The 18,083-nt window shown below is 43.2% G+C and overlaps 1 protein-coding gene across 23 annotated transcripts in view; it reads left to right on the top strand.

Annotated features, from left to right (window-relative positions):
• The window catches only part of PPP1R13B (protein phosphatase 1 regulatory subunit 13B), a 64,487-nt gene extending 46,545 nt beyond the window's left edge, over positions 1 to 17,942 (top strand). For 13 of the 23 annotated variants that reach the window (XM_083731707.1, XM_083731712.1, XM_083731705.1 and 10 more), the window contains 9 exons: positions 566 to 746; positions 5,479 to 5,645; positions 6,817 to 7,318; positions 11,451 to 12,208; positions 13,031 to 13,168; positions 13,264 to 13,397; positions 13,536 to 13,702; positions 15,188 to 15,387; positions 16,667 to 17,942. In XM_083731707.1, the coding sequence (XP_083587833.1) occupies positions 566 to 746; positions 5,479 to 5,645; positions 6,817 to 7,318; positions 11,451 to 12,208; positions 13,031 to 13,168; positions 13,264 to 13,397; positions 13,536 to 13,702; positions 15,188 to 15,387; positions 16,667 to 16,708 (2,289 nt within the window). In that variant the 3' untranslated portion in view covers positions 16,709 to 17,942. Of the gene's footprint in view, positions 1 to 565; positions 747 to 2,418; positions 2,575 to 5,478; positions 5,646 to 6,816; positions 7,319 to 11,450; positions 12,209 to 13,030; positions 13,169 to 13,263; positions 13,398 to 13,535; positions 13,703 to 15,187; positions 15,388 to 16,666 lie in introns of all 23 variants that reach the window. The other 10 variants (XM_083731721.1, XM_083731724.1, XM_083731725.1 and 7 more) reach the window with 1 other exon arrangement.
• The last annotated feature ends 141 nt before the right edge of the window (positions 17,943 to 18,083 follow it).

The raw sequence follows: 18,083 nt of genomic DNA on the forward strand, positions 1-18,083 counted from the left end.
TGCCAAAATCTGCTGCGGTAATATGAGAGTATAAATTGAATGTGGGGTCATGTAGACGTGAGTTGAAATTTAGTGATAAAATATTAGTTCCTGCACAGGAGTACTTTGGTGGCCAGGATAGGAATGATAGACTCTTTATTAACTTTTTCAAAATTGAGTTTGCTGAATTACATTGGCAGTAGAAACTTACTTAATTTCCTAAGAGTCTCATGAGTTCCATATTATGCAGACTTTGCAGCTCTATGGCATGGAACCAAAAGGGAGAAGGGGATATATTATATGATGCTTTTTGGTGCTTTCTGAGATGAAATGCTTTCCACATTCCCAGTAGTTGGGAAAGAGAGATAATAAAACGGAAGCAGGACCGTTATTAATGTTGTTTAGGAACATAAAAGAGAAAATGCCCCAGGGGTGAGGGAAGAGAGGAGGAAGGGCTAAGGGGTTTGAACCCCAGAGAAGCACACTGTAATTCTTCTATAACTCTTCCTTTCAAAAAGATTCTGCAGATATGTAGACACATGCTGATAATTGATGTTAACACACCTTTTGATTTGCCATTTTTTAGTTAAACCGGATAAATGGAACATCCTCTCCTCAATCGTCGCTGAATGCTTCGGGCAGAGTTGCAGCCGTGGGGCCATACATTCAAGTTCCTAGCTCCAGCAGCTATGCTGTGCCAGTTGACCCAGTGAAACCACAGTCCCTCACTATTACTACAAGTGCAACTCATGGAAGATCGAAATCTGGTAAGCAGTTCAGAAAAACAAGTACATTGTTTTGTACAGTAGGAGGTGACAAAGGAGTTGCCTTTGGGGATGATCATCAGTCCCTTCCATAAGGTGGAAGGGATTAGGACCCCAGAGCTCACTTTCATATTGAACAAACTCATTTGTTTAGTCATTTGACAAAAACATGAGTCGAGATGCTTTCTCCTTTGTCCCAAAGTTACTATTAAATGCCTCTGTGGTTTGCCAATATGATGTTGTACCATATGCAACTCCTACATTAAGTATGGCTGTGATTAAAAGTTCATATTTAATTGCAAGAAGAACAATTCTGATGTGAGTATTGTGGCAGAAGGGGAATGTTCAGGAGAGCCTCTCATGTCCTTCCTTGCACAACTGCCTTGCGGAGTAGGGCAATAACCAACCAGTAACAGCTGCCACCTTTGAACTCACAGCTATCCCCCCAGGTGGGAAGAAATCTGGGGTGCTCAAGGAAGTTCTAAGAGTCCTGAGATCCTAGGAACAGAGCCTCTTGTGTTTCCCATCCAGATCCCTCACAGTTTACCCAAGGCATAAAGTGAGCTGAAAAGTTCTCCGTCTCTCCCAGAGATCAGAGCAACTGACTGATCCTTAACAACCCCAATTCTGTTCTTATTTAGCATGATCCGGGGTTGTGGGGGATGATTATAATCCTTGAGCTTGGCAAATGCACCCACTCCAGATCTGCAACAGTCAGATTATATGAAGTTTTATTTCTAGTAGAAGAAGGAAAGAAGAAGGCAGTTGGACAAAACAAAATACTGAAAAAAAGGAACTCTGTGGCTCAAACCTGATTGATCCTAAACGACTTCACTTGCAACACAGTGCTCTGGCCCTAAAAGGGAATTTTCAGAGTGAGGGTATGCTAGAAACCTCACAAGGGTTAGAGGAAGCTACTTTTTGTTGGTATAAATAGTCCCTAGGGTCCCCCATCTCGTTGCTAGACAGCCTGTAATTTGTGGATTCAGAGGTTTGGCAGGGATTATTTTTCTCACGTGGAAAATGGAGGGCAGGCCAGTTCTTGCTCAGGCTTAATGGAGGGCGAGAATTGCCCTGCCTCATGAAAACGGAGAGGCAAGAGAACAGACTTTTAACAGTATTTCAGGAGATGTAAAAACAGTATAACATGCATCTTCACACACATTTATGTAGATGGTTTCTGCAACTCGCAGATTCCTTTTCAGTAGGTTATCTTTGAAAACAAACAGTTGATACCTAACTAGTCAAAACAAGTCCTGCTTGCAGTTTCTGAACACAGAATGCCTCCAGATACGTCATTGGCTTTAGCCTTGTACAGTATTTTGGATATCTGGCTAATTGGTTTTGTTTGGTTATGAGCCCTTGTCTCTAGCAGCCAAGTACAATATATGCAGAATGCACTTTAGTCATATAAATTACATATGCACTTCTTTTTTAAAAACTGACTTTTTCTCCCCTGCAGCTTAAGTTGAAAATCGTTTTCTACCCAGATTTTGTATGAGACACAATTTGAGGGCTCTTTCTTAATATGTTGAGTGTCATACTTTTATCTGTACATTTTCCTGTTCTCTTTTACGTTTTAATCTTTCTCTTGTCATTTATGTTGTAATTCTTTTCCACATCCTATTTTTTTCCCTTTTTCTTTTACTGTGTGACTGGATCTGGCCGTCTCCAGTAGATACAGACTATGGGTGTGTGAAAAAATCTCCAGGTCCCTGGAAGATTTCTGATTTAGACATTATAGTGGATCCTATTCTGTCACCTCCCTCTCTTCAGTCTGCTGTTCACAATATCATCCATTCAGCTTCTACTCTTTCTGAGATCCTGCACTGTGAGTCTGTAGAAGAACTTTGGCAAGCTAAGAAATCCCATTTTTAATATGGTCATCTGAGCTTTGGCACACAGATGCATATTAAACAGGAATTTTTAGAACTGTGTCTGTATATTGTCAATAGAAGCATGTGTGTGTGTTTCATTGTTTTCTGGGTATTTCGCAAGTGAACAAATCTAAAATGCTCTCCTTCATGTATCTAGAAAAAGCAGAATACTTAGCTAGCAAATAATTAACTATACTGGTACCTTGAGTCAAGAAAGTTCACATAGGGTCACATTGTATATATTTTGACATAAGCAGGTACTGTTTTTCGTGTTCTCTAGTCTTGTTCTTAGGTGGTTTACTTTGTGGCTGTGGACAAATTACTTGTTACCTGTACTCATGTACCTGGCAGTAAGTCCCATTGAACTCAGTGGGGCTTTTTTGAGTAAACATATACAGGCTCACAGGACGCGGGTGGCACTGTGGTCTAAACCACTGAGCCTAGGGCTTGCCGAATCCCTATGATGGGGTGAGCTCCTGTTGCTCGGTCCCAGCTTCTGCCTACCTAGCAGTTCTAAAGCATGTCAAAGTGCAAGTAGATATATAGGTACCACTCCGGCGAGAAGGTAAATGGCATTTTCATGCGCCGCTCTGGTTTCGCCAGAAGCAGCATAGTCAAGCTGGCCACATGACCTGGAAAAAACGTCTGCAGACAAACATCAGCTCCCTCGGCCAGTAAAGCGAGATGAGTCATGCAACCCCAGAGTTGCGACTGGACTTAACTGTCAGGGGTCCTTTTTATACAGGCTCACATCATCAGTCTGCAATCCTAAACACACCTACTAATGAATAAATTCCATGGAACACAGTGGAACTTATTTATAAGTGCACAGATTCCACTGAAATTGAACTTCACTACCACTTAGTTTTCATCTTCTTAATGCAGGGGTGGGGGGGAAAGAAGGTCACTTTAACCGCCAGTCAACTGATTGGTAGTTACAGGAACTGACACTGGTAGTTACAAAAACTGCTGATTGTCACTGGGAGCGGACCATCAAAGGGACTCTCTTTGATTTTCAGTCAACTGTTGAATTCTGAATAGTTTAACGAGCGAGTTGGCGGGGCAGTTTTGAAATAGAAACAGAAATAAAATGAAGTGTGCATGTTCCGCTGTGGACCCCAGGTTTCCAAGAATCATACAAATAATACAAATAATTCTGCATGCTCAAGGTGGCTTTGGTATTGTTTTCTTGAACAGCAGACCCCCCCCCCATGTCATGCAGCAAGGCATGTTTTAAACCAAAGGCAATTTCAAAAGCAGTTTGTTATTTAGCATTGGGCAGTGTGTGTGTGTGTGTGAGAGAGAGAGAGAGAGAGAGAGAGAGAGAGAGTGAGAGAGAGATTATGGGGGGTGGGGATCAGGCCTCTCAGGCACACTATTTCATGAAACAGCCTCCTAGAAAAAAATAGAGCGAGTTTTGTACTAAATGTTTATTTTCAGATTAAATGCTTTATTTCTGCTTGCTACTAACTGTATCAAGTGTTTCAAATCAGGCCTCTTATCTCTGGTTATAACTTTTATATAATACTGGGCTCTTGCTGTTCTTGAAATTATGAAAATTGAGATGCACAAATTGGAAACGTTACAAAAGAAGCTTTTTACGGCATGTATGGGAAAGAGCATTTTTTTGTTCTAAGAGTAACCATTACTTTAGACAAATTTCATTAAAAGTTAATTCAGGAAGTTGGCATCCTCTTCAGGTGCTGTTTTGCTTCAATTTTTTTTTATTTATTTTTTAAATTAGCTTCTGGGTTTGTGTCAAAGTATTCTGATATTCAAAGTCAATTTCTCGCTTGAAGAGAATACATGAAATGCATGGATACAAACCAGTTACTTCCATAGCCACCTTACTAGTTTCTGCTATCCCCCTCCAAAAATGGGAAAATGACACATGAGCAGCAGATCCATCTGATTCTCAGTGCATTTGCTTGACTGCTGTGCTTATGAATATGGCATGCATTTGCTCAATTGGGGTGGGTTTTTTCATATAATCTATATCAAAATTCACATTTAGAAAGTTTCTTCTTATTTTACAGGTGGGCATGATGTCGGGGTGTGTTGGGGAGATAATATCTTCACTTGACTTTCTGATTTTTTGTACTACCCCAGATGATGATAATAGAAGGTCATGGACAGTGTCTGATCTTGATGTTGGCCCTGAAGGCAGCTCTTCGTGGCATTCAGGAAACAAAAAACAGCAGTTTATGAACTGTATGTTGCAAACCACAATGCATTCTCAATGATCTTAATTCTAATCAGAAATCAAAAGGCATCTTTAGATTAAGATAATGAATTATCTTTCAGCACAATACATCTGTAGAATTCAGTTTGAATTGAAATGGAATGTTTAGTGTTAATGTATTTTATTATAATTTTTCCATCCTGTGGGCTCAGACCAATTTACAGAAATACCGGTACATGGGCGATATCCAGTTGTGAGAATCTTTATTGTGCGGCCTTTTCTAGAGCCAGCAGAAATCTATGAATGTATCCCTAAAATAATGAAATCTCACTAAACTCAAAACAGTACTCAAAGCTCTAAACAGGTCACCAGTCGCTTCTTTGGCCTTATGTAATTGTAATTTAATATGCTTTATTTATTGCATATATGCTTCATCGGTCTTGGCCACCTTCGGAACCTAGTACAGATAGGCTGGGTAGAAATTTAATAATAAAATACATTAATAAACATTATTTTAGATTAAACACATTTAACTGATTGTTGGCATCTCTAATCCTACTCTGATTTTCTTAATCTGAATTATTCTGCACTATCTTCCATTCACAATTTCATATTCTCTTTATACAAATGTGTGGGCATCAGTAACCATTTAATAAACATTTTCCTTTGTTGCCAGCTAACGAGGGAACCTGGTCAGCAGTTAAGCAGAGTCCTGTTCCTGTGGTGAAGCCGCCACAAATCTCCAATGCAGACTGGAAGGAATCCAACATGGACGCTGGTTTAAAACAAGGAACGATATCAAGTCAGCCTTTGTCTTCTTCATTAGGAAGTACTGATAAGCTGGTGAGTTTTTATCACTTCTACCCCCACCCCCTTGCTGCATACAGTATCAAAAATTCCTGGTGTTTTGCATGTTTATTATTCAACATCTTTATCAACGACTTGGATGATGGACACAAGGGCATCCTGATCAAATTTGCAGATGACACCAAACTGGGAGGGGTGGCTAACACCCCAGAGGACAGGATCACACTTCAAAACGAACTTGACAGATTAGAGAACTAGGCCAAAACAAACAAGATGAATTTTAACAGGGAGAAATGTAAAGTATTGCACTTGGGCAAAAAAAATGACAGGCACAAATACAAGATGGGTGACACCTGACTTGAGAGCAGTACATGTGAAAAGGATCTAGGAGTCTTGGTTGACCACAAACTTGACATGAGCCAACAGTGTGACGCGGCAGCTAAAAAAGCCAATGCAATTCTAGGCTGCTTCAATAGGAGTATAGCATCTAGATCAAGGGAAGTAATGGTGCCACTGTATTCTGCTCTGGTCAGACCTCACCTGGAGTACCGTGTCCAGTTCTGGGCACCACAGTTCAAGAAGGACACTGACAAACTGGAACGTGTCCAGAGGAGGGCAACCAAAATGGTCAAAGGCCTGGAAACGATGCCTTATGAGGAACGGCTAAGGGAGCTGGGCATGTTTAGCCTGGAGAAGAGGAGGTTAAGGGGTGATATGAGAGCCATGTTCAAATATATAAAAGGATGTCACATAGAGGAGGGAGAAAGGTTGTTTTCTGCTGCTCCAGAGAAGCGGACACGGAGCAATGGATCCAAACTACAAGAAAGAAGATTCCACCTAAACATTAGGAAGAACTTCCTGACAGTAAGAGCTGTTCGACAGTGGAATTTGCTGCCAAGGAGTGTGGTGGAGTCTCCTTCTTTGGAGGTCTTTAAGCAGAGGCTTGACAACCATATGTCAGGAGTGCTCTGATGGTGTTTCCTGCTTGGCAAGGGGTTGGACTCGGCCCTTGTGGTCTCTTCCAACTCTATGATTCTATGATTATATGTTTGTGTACAACATTTCTGTAAGTGCTGTGGGCCTCTCTGGCAAGATTTTGTGTACTTCATCCATGAGATATGTGTTAAAAAGGGATTTGCTTTCTATACAGGATAGAAGAACAGCCTTCTCAGCTTTTCAGACACTTCTTCTGTTTTCCTCTCCACAGGGTCTTGATATAGGGAAAGTACCACCTACCATCCCTGGAGCAAGTAAGCAGTTGCCCCAGAACTATGGGACCTACCCAAGCTCCATTCCATTGGGAACAGGTTCTACCAATTCCCTTGAAAGGCGAAAAGATGGCAGCCTCCCAAGACCAGGCTCTACAGCAGCAAGCCGGCAAAGACCTGTTCCGTTACCACCAGCCAGCAGCGTTCATCAGCCAAGCTCCTCGCAACAAATACAGCAGAGAATATCTGTGCCTCCAAGCCCCACATATCAACCTTCTGGCGCCCCATTATTTCCAGGTGGCGATGGCAGGCCTGATCTCCCCTTAACTGTGGCCATCAGGCCTTTCTTAGCTGACAAAGGCTCAAGGCCCCAGTCTCCCAGGAAAGGGCCCCAAACCGTGAACTCCAGTTCCATCTACTCCATGTACCTTCAGCAAGCGACGCCACCAAAGAACTATCAACAGGCTGTATACAATACCCTGAACAAGTCCGTTAAAGCAGGTATAATAATTTGATGTTGCATCTCTCTTCTGTTTAAGAGCTGCTTGATACTTACAGGAGTTAAATTAGGTTTGATGTAAATTAAAAAGGTAAAGGTACCCCTGCGCGTACAAGCCAGTCGTGTCCGACTCTAGGGTTGTGCGTCCATCTCACTTAAGAGGCCGGGGGCCAGCGCTGTCCGGAGACACTTCCGGGTCACGTGGCCAGCGTGACGAAGCTGCTCTGGCGAGCCGGCACCAGCGCAGCACACTGAAAAGCCGTTTACCTTCCCGCTATAAAGTGGTACCTATTTATCTACTTGCACTTAGGGGTGCTTTCGAACTGCTAGGTGGGCAGGAGCTGGGATCGAAAGACGGGAGCTCACCCCGCCACGGGGATTCGAACCGCCGACCATGTGATCGGCAAGCCCTAGGCGCTGAGGTTTTACCCACAGCGCCACCCGCGTTGATGTACATTAGATCTTTGCTAAAAAAAAAGGGCTGTTTATTTCAAATGGTAGAAAAGAGCTTGGGCATTCTGCTAACCCAGGATTTCTTTACAAATGACTGTACATTACAGGTTTGCAGCATTGCATCTAATTGGGAGGCAGAAGTGGGTTATGCTTTGCTACAAATCTAAAGTTGGGGCTTGTGCTCTTCCTCTACATCGTGACAGGTCTGAGGTGCTGAACAATATTTGCTTCAAAGACAGTTGTTAAGGGGACATATTTGAACCGGTTGGGGTGGAGCTGCAAAGCTAGATTCTCAGCATGTTTGTCAATGCTGCTTACCAAAAAGGAGAGGGGTGAGGCGTCAAAGTCAGCGCAGTGCATACACACTGGAGAGCTAATTCATTGTTCCCGCCAGTGCACCCATACTGCGCAGACCTCTCCCCTTTCCTTCTCTCTAACTGGCAGCGACATACCTGCTGGGGAAATAGTGATGTGATTCTGTCTCACCTGATGAGCCACTTCTGCAACCATCTCAAGGATTACTTTAGGGGCCTGTTTTATTGAATGAGTTTCCAACTAATCTCAACTCACTGAAATTAGTGAACCTGAGATAGCCCTGTTCATTAATTTCAGTGGGTCTACTCTGAGTAGGACTAACATCGACTACAACCCAATATTTACATGAGTGATTGGGGGGAGTGAAGTTAACACTAGGTTTATTAGCATTTCCAGAAGAGACATGGAGGTATTAATATAATGCTAAAAGAAATAATAATAATAATAATAATAATAATAATAATAATAATAATAATTAATAATAATATTTGTACCCCGCCCATCTGGCTGGGTTTCCCCAGCCACTCTGGGCGGCTTCCAACAAAGATAAAAAATACACTAGAATGTCACATATTAAAAACTTCCCTGAATAGGGCTGCCTTCAGATGTCTTCTGAATATCAGATAGTTGTTTATCGCTTTGACATCTGATGGGAGGGCGTTCCACAGGGCGAGCGCCACTACCGAGAAGGCCCTCTGACTGGTTCCCTGTAACTTGGCCTCTCGCAGTGAGGGAACCGCCAGAAGGCCCTCAGAGCTGGACCTCAGTGTCTGGGCAGAACGATGGGGCTGGAGACGCTCCTTCAGATATACTGGACCGAGGCCGTTTAGGGCTTTAAAGGTCAGCACCAACACTTTGAATTGTGCTCGGAAACGTACTGGGAGCCAATGTAGGTCTTTCAAGACCGGTGTTATATGGTCTCGGCGGCCGCTCCCAGTCACCAGTCTAGCGGCCACATTCTGGATTAGTTGTAGTTTCCGGGTCACCTTCAAAGGTAGCCCCACGTAGAGCGCGTTGCAGTAGTCCAAGCAGGAGATAACCAGAGCATGCACCACTCTGGCGAGACAGTCTGCAGGCAGATAGGGTCTCAGCCTACATACCAGATGGAGCTGGTAAACAGCTGCCCTGGATACAGATTTGACCTGTGCCTCCATGGACAGCTGTGAGTCCAAAATGACTCCCAGGCTGTGCACCTGGTCCTTCAGGGGCACAGTTACTCCATTCAGGACCAGGGAATCCTCCACACCTGCCCGCCTCCTGTCCCCCCAAAACAGTACTTCTGTCTCTGTCTTGTCAGGATTCAACCTCAATCTGTTAGCCGCCATCCATCCTCCAACCGCCTCCAGACACTCACACAGGACCTTCACCGCCTTCACTGGTTCTGATTTAAAAGAGAGGTAGAGCTGGGTATCATCTGCATACTGATGAACACCCAGCCCAAACCTCCTGATGATCTCTCCCAGTGGCTGCATGTAAATGTTGAAAAGCATGGGGGAGAGGACAGAACCCTGAGGCACCCCACAAGTGAGAGCCCAGGGGTCTGAACACTCATCCCCCCCCACCACTTTCTGAACACGGCCCAGGAGGAAGGAGCGGAACCACTGTAGGACAGTGCCCCCAGCTCCCAGCCCCTCAGGACGGTCCAGAAGGATGTTATGGTCGATGGTATCAAACGCCGCTGAGAGATCCAGCAGAACTAGGAAACAGCTCTCACCTTTGTCCCTAGCCCGCCGGAGATCATCAACCAGTGCGACCAAGGCAGTTTCAGTCCCATGATGAGGCCTGAATCCCGACTGGAAGGGATCCAAATGGTCCGCTTCTTCCAGGCGTGCCTGGAGTTGTTCAGCAACCACTCGCTCAATCACCTTGCCCAAGAATGGAAGATTTGAGACTGGGCGATAATTGGCCATCATGGCCGCATCTAAAGATGATTTTTTAAGAAGCGGTTTAATAACCGCCTCTTTCAGCGGGTCTGGGAAGGCTCCCTCACGGAGGGAAGCATTCACCACCCCACGAAGCCCATCGCCCAGTCCTTCCCGGCTAGCTTTTATAAGCCAGGATGGGCAAGGATCCAGGAGACAGGTGGTTGGCTTCACTCGTCCAAGCAGCCTGTCCACATCCTCGGAGGTAACAGATTGGAATTGATCCCACGCAACTTGACTAGACAGGACTCTAGCACTCTCCTGCCCTGGCCCTGCTCCCACGGTGGAGTCTACTTCTTCCCGAATCTGAGCGATTTTATCTACAAAAAACTTTGCAAAATCATTGCAGGAGATCACGTGGCCCGTACTGGGTGCCGATGTCGCAGGTGGTTCCGCTAAATTGTGAACCACCTGAAAAAGTCTCCTGCTGCTGTTTTCTGCAGAAGCAATAGAGGCGGCGAAGAAAGTCTTCTTCGCCGTCGCTATCGCCACTTGATAGGCTCGACGTTGAGCTGTAACGTGTGTCCGGTCAGATTCGGAATGAGTTATCCGCCACTGGCGCTCTAGCCGTCTCAACAATTGTTTCATTGCCCTCAGATCCGTGGAAAACCACGGGGCTGTCCGGGCTCCATGCAGTCGGAGAGGGCGCTTCGGAGCCAAACAGTCAATAGCCCTGGTTAACTCCACATTCCAGCGGGCCACCAGGGAATCGGCTGAAAGGCCATCAACATGGGATAAAGCATCCCCTACCACTCTCTGGAAACCATTTGGATCCATTAAGTGGCGGGGGCGGACCATCCGAATTGGTCCCACCTCCCTGCAGAGGGGAAGGGTCGCGGAGAAGGGTCGTGGAGTTGACTAAGAACTGTCAACTCGCCACTAATAACTTCATGTTGGAAATGGATAAATGCAACAAAATGGTGAAATATCTTGTATTCTTTCTTGAAGCCATGGATGTCCTCAACTATATTTGAGATATCATAACAGAATGTTGTTTTTCATTTCGCAGCAGTTTGATGTCACTGTATCTGTAGCTTGGTGGGCACCTCTGGCGTGCTACTCCTTGTTCTCGTTTGCTTGCTATTTAAAGCACATCATATCTATATTTCATAAAGGGGCTGACTTGCAAGGAATGCTACACATTAGAGATGTTTAGGCTTTTTAGTGCTGTATGTCCTTCCTTTTTTAGATATCTATACCCAAGAACCATGACCTCCCTTCCAAATCTTCCCCACTTTTATGACTGCTTTATAACTGCATGAAAATGTCCATAATTGTTAGAAAGATGCGTTGCTTTTAAGTTGTTTCCTCATGCATTTGAAGCTACAAAATTGACAACTGTCACCATAATTTTTATATGATTTTTAAAACAACAAACAACACTTCTGAGAAGTTATTCCATGTTGATTTAGACCCATCCCTAACTGCTACTTTTTCTTCTCAGTTTATGGGAAGCCTGTTGTACAGTCCGGTTCGACTTCCCCTTCGCCGTTGCCATTCCTTCACAGCTCTTTGCCTGCCAATCCATCACAGCCTCAACCTCCCAATGAGTATAGTGAAAAAGATCAAGAACTGGAAAACACCCCACCCTCTGGTGATAACAGCAACGTAGAAAATATCCCTCGCCCCCTCAGCCCCACCAAGCTCACGCCCATCGTGCATTCGCCCCTTCGCTACCAAAGTGATGCCGATTTGGAAGCCCTTCGCAGGAAACTCGCCAATGCTCCCAGGCCCTTGAAGAAGCGGAGTTCCATCACTGAACCAGAAGGCCCCAGTGGGCCAAACATTCAGAAGCTATTGTACCAGCGCTTTAATACCCTGGCCGGAGGAATAGAAGGTGCCCCTTTTTATCAGCCAAGCAACTCACAGGACTTCATAGGCACCTTGGCAGATGTTGACAATGGGAACACAAACACCAATGGCAATATTGAGGAGCCCGTAGCTGTGCCCCCGACAGCTCCTCTTCCTGACGAGCCTTCATCAGATGCCAATGATAACGAACTACCTTCTCCTGCAACTGAGGAGTTGATCAGCGAAGAAAACACAAATCAAATGCCCGAGACAACGGAGGATGATAACAACAACAACCCTGCTATAGCCCCTTCTATTGAGCGGCCACCTAGTCCAACCCCAGAGGCAGAATCCCCAGAAGAAGAGGAAATGCAGCCGCCACCTGCTCTTCCTCCTCCTCCACTTCCTGCGGTAAGATACTGTGCCAAAACCAGTGTGATCTGCGGCAGGGGGGCGTAAGCAGTGCTGTGCCACATCATGGAATTTGCAAAACTTTGAATCCACTTTAGGTTGAGTGTGTACAGCGAGTCCAACCCCCCCCCCAATAAAACTTTCTTAGTATATTCTAAAATTTCCCCAAACAAATGGCCAATAAGTCTAACCTATGTCTTGGATGTAGGACAAAAGTGTTACATAGGGCAAGTCAGGCAAGTACAGAAGCAAGATTTGACTGTGCCTGCAATGTGTATTTTGGTGAAGTGCACTTTGATCCACAAAGCTGAAAGCAGTGTAACAGTCGCATTGTGACCTGCCAAGTTCTTGATAACCTTGTTTTGAATTCCCAGGCAGGCAGACAAAACAAAAGGTTCATCGAGCTGCTGGTGGGCTCCATTCAGCTTAAAGTTGTGCAGGCCTGTCTTTTAAGGCCTTGGTCCTCAGTCGGTGGGTTATGATCATGCCACCAGCACCAAACATTTATAAGTAAAAGGGAGAGAGCAGGACATGTACAGTTAAAAGCTAGATCTTGGGTCTGAAAATATTAAAGACTATTGTCCTATGGGAATACACCAAGCGGGCTCCCTTTCAGTTACATTAGGAAAACAAGTAGTGGCGATTATCTAGATATTATGAGCATTAAAGAAAAGCTAGAGACAAAGTTGGGGCAGTTCTCATGTTTCTACTAGTTCCAGAAAACAAAAGTTTAAAACAGGATAAATTTGTCTATGATAGACTGCAGTTCACAATGTTGTGATACTGATGCAGTTTGAAACTCAGGGTTGCCTTTTTACTCAGACCAAAAGGACCAACCTGAAGAAACCCAATTCGGAGAGAACTGGCCACAGCTTGAGGGTGAAGTTCAATCCCTTGGCTTTGCTGCTGGATGCCTCTTTGGAGGGAGAGTTTGACCTGGTGCAAAGGATCATATACGAGGTAAACTTGGAAATATTGTTAATCACCTATGTTATGTTTTGATGGTGGAAAATATTTAAGTTCATGCAGTCAGTCCTTGTTTTCCCCCAACTTAGGTGGATGACCCCAGCAAACCTAATGATGAAGGAATCACTCCTCTGCACAATGCAGTGTGTGCTGGCCATCATCACATAGTTAAGTTCCTGTTGGATTTTGGTGTCAATGTGAATGCAGCAGACAGTGATGGATGGTAAGAGACCAAGTCGAGCACACACTTCTGTTGGGTGCCAACAAAAGCTAGTAACCAGTTACTAGTGCAAATCCATCTTCACAGGAACGAGGGCACGTTTTGTCTCACTTGACGTTGAGTCTTTTGCTTTGTTTTCAGGACTCCTTTGCACTGTGCTGCCTCTTGCAACAGCGTTCATCTCTGCAAGCTACTTGTTGAATCTGGAGCAGCAATTTTTGCTTCAACCATAAGTGACATAGAAACTGCAGCAGACAAGTGTGAGGAAATGGAGGAAGGTTATATTCAGTGTTCCCAGTTTCTGTATGGTAAGTTTCAGGTTCTATAACTTGAGATTTCAGAACTTTGCTTGAATTTGTCCTTCCTCACTTGTTCCAGGATCTATAAGTGTGTATTCAGTTTTGTGTGAAGATTTATGCAGCACCTTTCAGCCAGCTGATCCTCAAGGCAGCTTACAGCAGATTCCAAGTACACCAAAACAACAATAATGTCAGAATACCGACTGTTGTTGTGGAGAGGCAAATGAGGTATCAAATTAAGAATGTGTGACATACACTGTGTGGCTAGTTTGCTCACTAAATCAGATGATAAAGGGGTGGAAACTAAGGTAATACAGGTTGTATTCTTCATTGATTTGAGGAATTCTGTGTGCTGTTAGTGGGAACACTGTGTATGTGAGTGGGTAGAAGAGTGGAGAAGGCGTTAGACACAAACACATCTTCAAATGTTCCCATGTCTGGCTTTAGGAAATGACTGCCTTTCTCACCATGAGCTGTGACTCATATTTAGCCTGCTTTGGAGCAGAAACAGCTGTGCCACAAAAGGACAGTTAGAGCAGTTCTAGTAGGATCCAGAATGTAGTAGCCTACTTACGAAGGCCTTTCCCGGCTACAGAATCTCCAGAAACATATTGAATAATAAAAGAGGGGATAATTATTTCCTGTTGACTGTGCTTAAGCGAGTGCAATGTAAATTACTGCTTGAACTGGTGTAGCTTAAGCCAAGTCATAAAATTCATCCACCAGAACGTGTTCACAACCATTCAGAGCTTTGTGCCTATTGGCTTTGCCAGTTTCCATTTCCCATGGGACACGTGTTTCTACAAACCTCGGACAAAATGGCCAACCTCATATTAGTGTTAGTAGAGTGAGGTACTCAGGACAGATATATAATGGGGTATAATAGGGACGCAGATGGTGCTGTAGTCTAAACCACTGAACCTCTTGAGCTTCCCAACCTTTATTACCTTATAATGGAGTATAACACTTACTGGTGTAATCTCCTAGAACTAGTTGCAGGGTGCTTCTTTTGCCTTTCCCCATGACAAAACCACCTGTCTCTATAAATCAGGCCTTATGACTGTGGTGGGATTTGATAAGAACTCTACACCGTCTCTGGTCCATGTCAATTTCACATCTGTGTATTTATGTCTGGTCCATCTTGCTTTCATAACTCTTCATATTTTATCCTGGTGTACGCATTTTGTGTGTTTTATCCAAAAATATGCACTTAAAAATGACTGTTGGTACTTTCATTGAGTTGAGGATTGCATCACAGAATCTGGAGAAGTGTGAAATCTATCCATACATTAATCTGGAAGGTGCAAATTAGGTCAGTTTGCACAAAAATGCAGACCAAACAGAATTCTTCTCCCTCACTACAATTGTATTACACATTGTATTACATTTCCATGCTGCATGAGAGCCAGGGGCGCCATGATTGCAGTATCCATTTTCCAAATAGTGGTTATTGCTTATTCATGTTAGGTTAATGTAGTTGTTTCTTGGTCATAGGTGTGCAGGAGAAACTGGGAGTAATGAACAAAGGCATTGTGTATGCGTTGTGGGATTATGAAGCTCAGAACAACGATGAGTTGTCATTCCATGAAGGAGATGCAATTACCATTTTGAGGCGCAAAGATGACAATGAGACAGACTGGTGGTGGGCTCGTCTCAATGACAAGGAAGGCTACGTGCCTAAAAATCTCTTGGGGGTAAGTCTTGCACGCTCTTCCTAATTTCAGCACAATACAGTGCTTTTCAGAAATCCTCCAGATTGCTCAATTAGGAATGATTAAGACAGGGGTACTGGTTTATTTGGAAGAAAGTTCTTCCTGAACTGTACCACTGCAGGTTCAAGTACAGACCAAGAACAGTAAAAAAAAAAGGGGGGGAGCTGGTCATTTTAATCTCCACAGGTAGAGTTGCAGACCTCAGAATAACTCTTTTTAAGGTGGTGAATCATGTGGAATGTATAGAATATGGGATAGTCAAACAGGGTTCATAGAGAAATTTAACTAATAAACTGGGGCTCAACAGAAATTACCATACTTTTCTGCGTATAGGACTGTTTTTTTACTCTAAAATAATGTTCAAAATCTGGGCTCGTCTTATACACAGATAGTATCTCCCCCCATTTTCTCCCCAAAAATATACATGGGGGCATCTTGTAGATGGAAAAATACTGTAGTTTTCTTTGTTGAATTCCTCACAGATTATTTATAATGTACATTGTGCTGTTACAAACTTTCTGTCAGCACAGCATTTCTGCTTGCTTGATGGAACAATCTCCCCTCCCCTGCTGTTCTGGTAACTCCTACACACCCCAATATTCTGTATTGCTTCTGACACCCATAATTTCCAGTTACTAGTACAGTTCTCTAGAGTGCAGCTTTGTCTTCTAAAACACAATACTAAGCTGCAAGCCTCTGAAAGGAGACAGGATGTTGAACAGGATGCTGTTTGGGCCTTCCCTATACATGCCAAAGACTTACTTGTGGTGGGCCCAAGCACTCAACAAGCAAAAAGCAAGAAACCTCCATAGAGTGGGTATGGATCTGAATTGGAAGACAGTGGGCTTTTGGCCCTAAACAAATCTGAAAGCAAACTCAAATGATGGCAGTGGAATTTGCTTCCAAATTTGTGTGTTAAGTTCAGAATGCTACTATTAGTCCAAAGCTTGAAACAATGTGGAACAACCAGTCTTCAAGAGAATCATTTTCTAATACAAGGGTTTGAACAGTTAAAATTACTAATGTTCCCATTTAGAACTGATTATTGCTATTGTTGTAAATTGTGAAGCATCAGCCTAAAGCACCTTTTCAACAGCTCAGTTGAAAAGATTCTAGCAGAAATAAAGGGAAATGGAACTAATATGTATGATGCTGTCGAATTGTTCTGCTTAAAAGTTGCTTTTAATGCAGTGGTAGAGTTGTAAAAACTAATATGCTTTATAATTTGCTAAATAATAATTTTAAATTTGTTTTATTGCAGTTATATCCAAGAATAAAACCTAGGCAACGAACTCTTGCCTGAAAACCATCATTTGGCAATACAGTATCTTGCTGGCAACTGGAAGTATACACTGGAAACATTTTCAATCACATTTCACCAGAAGTAAAGCTATACTTGTTTTAATTGGTGCTCTTGTTAAATTGATGGACAGCATTTGAGATTTCCGATCGGAAGTTTGTATGTGAGATCTGTTCCATGTTCACCCACCCAGTCATTGGGAGAGGTACTCAACACAGCCTACAGTATTTTGCCAATTGAATTAAAAGAACAAAACTTGTGCTAGATGTTAAAAACCTTTGCAAAACACAGGTATGCTATCTGATCCATTCTAGTCCACAGTAACTGTCAAGGTCTTTATTAAAATTGTCAACTGATTGTTGAGTTTACTGTGTAAATCCTTGAAGAGCTTGGTAAGTTGGCATCTGGGAATTACCAACAGTCCTCTGGTATAAAAGGTGTTATTAACTAATAGAGAAGCATCAATGCTGAATGGATTTTTGCACATTTCTCAAAACCACGTTCCTTCACTTGATGTTTTTTCATGATATTCTGCTTACAGCACCACTTTAAACTTTCTCAAACACACCCACACTGAATTCCATCTTCTGGACAAACCTGCATTCATATTTAAGGGATCTGTATGTCTATATGAAAGAAAAGTGCAATAGTTGAGAAGGTAAGAGTCAGGTTATAAAAAAGCTAATAGGTTCCCTTTAAGGACCTTTAAATCTTATCTGTGAAAGTAGGGAGGGGGTCTGAAGGACTGAATAAAGGCTGAGCTGGCTATGTAGAGAGTGAAGGGAGAAAGAAGAGGACGTCTTGCTGTTTTGGCTGGGGCAGCATCTGTGGTTCTTGGCAGCCTGGCATCTTGTGCCAGGGTGAGTTATGCAATAACTTTATCCACTATCTAGTTTCGAGCAAAAAAAAAGCACTTCACTGGAATATTAGTTGTACATTATTTTATATACAGAAGTCTATTTTGAACTTCCCATTATGTTGTAGCCATACGTGTTTTATAATTTCCTCCCTGTAAACTGTAGGCCATTTGGCTTTATTCATGTACACGGTGTGCATAATTTATATATCCATTTGCAGTGCTGTAACTTGCTTTTACCACTGTTTAGCATTAATTGTATATATTGTGGTGATGAGAAGTGGAAGGGTATTGTAAAAGAATATTTGCTAAATGAATGTGAGTTAAAAGCCTATGATACACTGCTAATCCAGTGTGCACAATAAAACTACTGCTAAGGTATAGTTGTGTTTGTAGGTGTTTCTTACCCAAAAACATTTTTTAAAGAGCATAATTTGTAACGAAGCCCCCTGACCCATTGAATGTACCTGCCTCTGCTTTCATGTCTACACAGTAACCAGTTTGAGCCTGGCATGAAACCTT

Source organism: Podarcis gaigeae (genome assembly GCF_964106915.1).
Source record: "Podarcis gaigeae genome assembly, chromosome: 1".
In the NCBI taxonomy this organism is placed as follows: Eukaryota; Metazoa; Chordata; class Lepidosauria; order Squamata; family Lacertidae; genus Podarcis; species Podarcis gaigeae.